General features: G+C 45.3%; 1 protein-coding gene across 1 annotated transcript in view; it reads right to left on the minus strand.

Moving 5' to 3' along the window:
* Nucleotides 1–522: 522 nt before the first annotated feature.
* The window catches only part of LOC138967726 (uncharacterized), a 4,943-nt gene continuing 1,284 nt past the window's right edge, over nucleotides 523–4,181 (minus strand). Inside the window, exons 2-4 of the mRNA XM_070340382.1 lie at nucleotides 2,217–4,181; nucleotides 1,788–1,929; nucleotides 523–626 (exon numbers count right to left, since the gene is read on the minus strand). The exon at nucleotides 2,217–4,181 is cut by the window's right edge and continues 504 nt beyond it. Of these exons, the coding sequence (XP_070196483.1) occupies nucleotides 523–626; nucleotides 1,788–1,929; nucleotides 2,217–4,181 (2,211 nt within the window). The remainder of the gene's footprint in view (nucleotides 627–1,787; nucleotides 1,930–2,216) is intronic.

Below are 4,181 nucleotides of genomic sequence, written 5' to 3' on the forward strand. Positions count from 1 at the left end.
GAAGGAAAATAGGTCAGTCTAATCATAAAAAAAACCTTGATTCAGAATCAGTACTGGCTTACGCTGTAAAAGTTACGAATGTGGTTTCTAAGACCTTCTTCGTCTCCAAGGCTCAACAAATAACCAAAATTAGATCGGGACCCACGCAGAAAAAAAACCTGCACTTAAGCAGGGCTTATTTGACTTATTTGCCATTTCCAGATAAGGGCCCGGTCACACAGCGCTGCGTCCTTACCACGACCATGCCAATCACGCCGATCTGAAAAAGTTATCAAATCGGGGCATATCGCCGGCAAAATCCAGCACATGGCACCAATACCATTGTCACATAATATAGACGCCGCTTCTGCTACGACGGAAAAGAGCGCGAGAGCGTGGCCAATCGTGACATAAAAAAATCTACATCACGACTGTACTGCGCCCAGACCCGGCTACGCTTGTTTTGTGCAGTTCAAAATAAGCGTAGGGAGAGCGTGCAGGTTCGCGACCTAGCACTGAGATTCCACCCCGACCAAACCACGCTCATGGAGATCCTCCACCGTTTGGCCCACGATTGGTCACGCTCTCCGACAATGTTACAACGGAGTAGAAGCGGCGTCTCTGTGTGACCGGGGTATACACTGAATCTGTGATATTGTATTATCCAAATAAGGAATGAGTGGAACAATCTTTTTTTCCTAAAAAGAATCCACACACACACACATACACACACACAACCGTACGCACGCAAAAACACGTGTCATACACGCGCACACACACACACACACACACACACACGCACGTACGTACCAACGTATGCGGGCTCTCACCAGACGAAACGCTTGCACGCACGCCCACATGCAGGACGACACCTGCACACACACACACACACACACACACAAGCGAGATGAGTAAGAAAACAAGAACAAAAACTATTAAGCATTATAATACAAATCAGTATATATATATCTTTTTTGTGTCTGTAGTTACTAATGTTCTTATAATATACCTACTTTTTTTCATTGAAAGATGAAAATGTATAGTATTTATCAGAATACCGCGCGTGGCGTTGTAATTCAGTGTGTGTACGAGCGGTAACATCTGTCTGTCTGTCTGTCTGTCTGTCTGTCTGTCTGTCTGTCTGTCTCTCTCTCTCTCTCTCTCTCACACACACACACCCTCACACTCTCACACACACACTATCTCATTGCGGGGCTGGACAAGTAAGGGAGACTGGGGCAGGGTGGGACTTTTTTTAATTTTTTTAATCAATTGCAATTTTCTAACACCTAATTTTCAAAATAAACACAAATACGATCTTTTTATAAACTTTATTGAATTAAAAACATAAAAACGTAACTTAATTTGATATTAAATATGCCATTTTTAAGCAAATAACCGTTGAAAATGAAACAAAATCCGGGGCAGGATGGGACGAAGTGGGGCAGGCTGGGACACACTGTGGGGCAGGGTGGGACTGTCCTACCCTGCCCCGTCCCACCCTGCCCCTGCTTTGTCCCAAACTGCCCCATACACAAAGTATACTAGTTGAGTAATTCAAAAACAAGAAACCATTTTCCACCATTATTAACCATTTTCAACGTAGAAGGTAATTTTTTTACCGATCGACCAACATAGTGACTTGCTTATTGACCTTTTGCCACAGGTAAAAATAAACCGTTCAGAAAAATAACACTTAAAAGTATGTTTAAGTAACATCCATGGCAGAAGAACCAAATCATGGTACCTTAGTAAGTTAGTACCTTGCCTTAAACCTTTGCCTTCCATTTATTCTAAACAAAAGTCACATTTGTATGATGTGGGGTCATCTATCTGGCCACACTGCTCATGGCACCACTGGTTGCACACGGAGCAGCAAATCCACGGCTCGTTCGGCTTGGACTTTCCCCATGACTCCAAGCAGAACATGCAGACCACGTCTTCATCTTCCTGACAGAACAAAATATAATTATATTTGAATTACTGTAGCAAAATATAACTGGTTCACTAACAGATTCATCCACTGCATTGAACACAGTATTTGTTGTTAGGTAAATAAATATGATTGTTCGCATATTTTGCCCATCTGAATGGAATTCCAGCTATACTCTGTCAAGGGAAAAATCAAATCAATCCAGATAAAAAAAGGTTGAGAAACTTACGAAACACTTAACATTTCGATACTCTCTTTCAAATATCTTTTCAATAAGTTATGACGACTAAACCAATTGTTTTACATGCTCTGGTTGTAGTTGCTGCTGTTCTGGCTGACCAGGGGGCTGCTGCTCTGGCTGATCAGGGGGCTGCTGTTCTGGCTGATCAGGGGGCTGCTGTTCTGGCTGATCAGGAGGCTGCTGCTCTGGCTGATCAGGAGGCTGCTGCTCTGGCTGATCAGGGGGCTGCTGTTCTGGGTGATCAGGGGGCTGCTGTTCTGGCTGATCAGGGGGCTGCTGCTCTGGTTGATCATCAGTTTCGGTAACCTGAAATCCTGCAGAGTCAAATGTGACCACACCAGAGCTGATTGCTTTTGACATTTCAGTCAGGAACTTCAAAAGGTCATCAAGATCCTGAAATTTCATCAGGACGCCCTTCCCGTTCGCGCTTGGCATGCCGTTCTGATTGCGTGAATGCGAGTCAAACAGCCAGAAACTGTCTGTGGATTTGTGTATCATCACGGATGTTTCCTTCAACACGAGTATCATGGATGGGAAGTTGTCAAATGCTCTCTTGATTGCTCCGCTCAACGAAAAAGCCTCACTGAATGACGGACCGAGACCAACCACGCCACATGCATGTGCAGATCGGGAGACATGAAAATTCTTATTAAAAAGGTTGATCTGTGCTGGTATATCCGACAGTTGAAGATATCCTTGTACGTTGTCTTCTTCATCATCCAACATTTTCTGGTACATGTAGTCGCCGAAAAGCAAAACTAGGTCCAGGTCTTCTTTCGTCCACGTCGACATGTCTTTGATCTCAGCATAGGCAACCGCAGAAGTGGCCATTCCAACACATTGTCTGCCCCTCGTTCGGTCATTAAATACACTGGATCCCTGATGGTAGGTTGCCTGTAGAACTGTTCGTGGTGTCTTTGATCTTCTTGCAGTGGCCTTGGCAGGTTGTGATGGCGCTCTTTTTCTGGACTGAGATGCTGTTTTCTCTGCTTTCTTTTTCTTTGCACTGACGTTTTCTTCAATGATGTTCTTTTCTGGTGTATCAGTGAGAATGCGACTGGATCCCAAAGGTCGTCCTTTACGCTTGCGAGAGTTTTTCGGAACACTAGCGTGTGGTCTTACATCTGCTGGTGCATGGGAGAAGCTAGATTCTACTTCTTCTACTGATATTGGAGGAGATGGTGGTTGTTCTTGTTGGAGAGGCGACGCTCGTGGTTGTTCTTGTTGGAGAGGCGACGCTGGTGGTTGTTCTTGTTGATGAGGCGGTTCTGGTAGCTGTTCTTGTTGGCAAGTCGGCTCTTGGGGTTGTTCTTGTAGGTGAGCCGATTCGGCTTCCTCTGCTAACTCTTTGGAGAACATCTCACTGTCAAGAGGATAGATTCCTGTGGCTTTGAAGCCGCTGATTATGTTTTCCATTCGGAAAGCTCTGGGATATGCACTCCCAAGAATGGTGGACACATGATGAATCGTGGTCCTCGTCCCCGGATGCATGTACATCCACCTTGACAGGGCCTTGTTGTATTCAGTTTTCAAAGGCCCGAACACTCCGACATCAAGGGGTTGCATCCGATGTGTACAGTGTGGTGGAAGGCTTAATAGCACCACCCCCTTCTCCCTGCAATGGTTGATAGCTGCCAGGGAAATGTGGGACTCGTGGTTATCCAGTATCAGCAAGACCTTGTTGTCAGGCGAACAATTGACATGCTCAGTAAAATGTTCCAAACATTCCACAAACAGAGACTTTGTCATCCAGCCGCCAGAACGTGAACCCAGTCCTTTTGTCCCTGGAGGTGCATTTATTGTCATATGGTCATGGAAATTCACCCGCGGAAATATCAGACAAGGCGGGATGCTGTTTCCAATGGCATTGACAATTGCCAACATAGTAACAAGTTCACCTCTCTCCTGTGACACTACCTGAGACACCTGCTTTACTCCCGACTGCGCCAAGACTTTAGTCGGTTTTAGGGACGTCATCAAAGCGGTTTCATCCGTGTTGAATATCCTGTCAGGGGTCAGGGTATGCTT

This window comes from Littorina saxatilis, linkage group LG5 (assembly GCF_037325665.1).
Source record: "Littorina saxatilis isolate snail1 linkage group LG5, US_GU_Lsax_2.0, whole genome shotgun sequence".
Lineage (NCBI taxonomy): Eukaryota > Metazoa > Mollusca > Gastropoda > Littorinimorpha > Littorinidae > Littorina > Littorina saxatilis.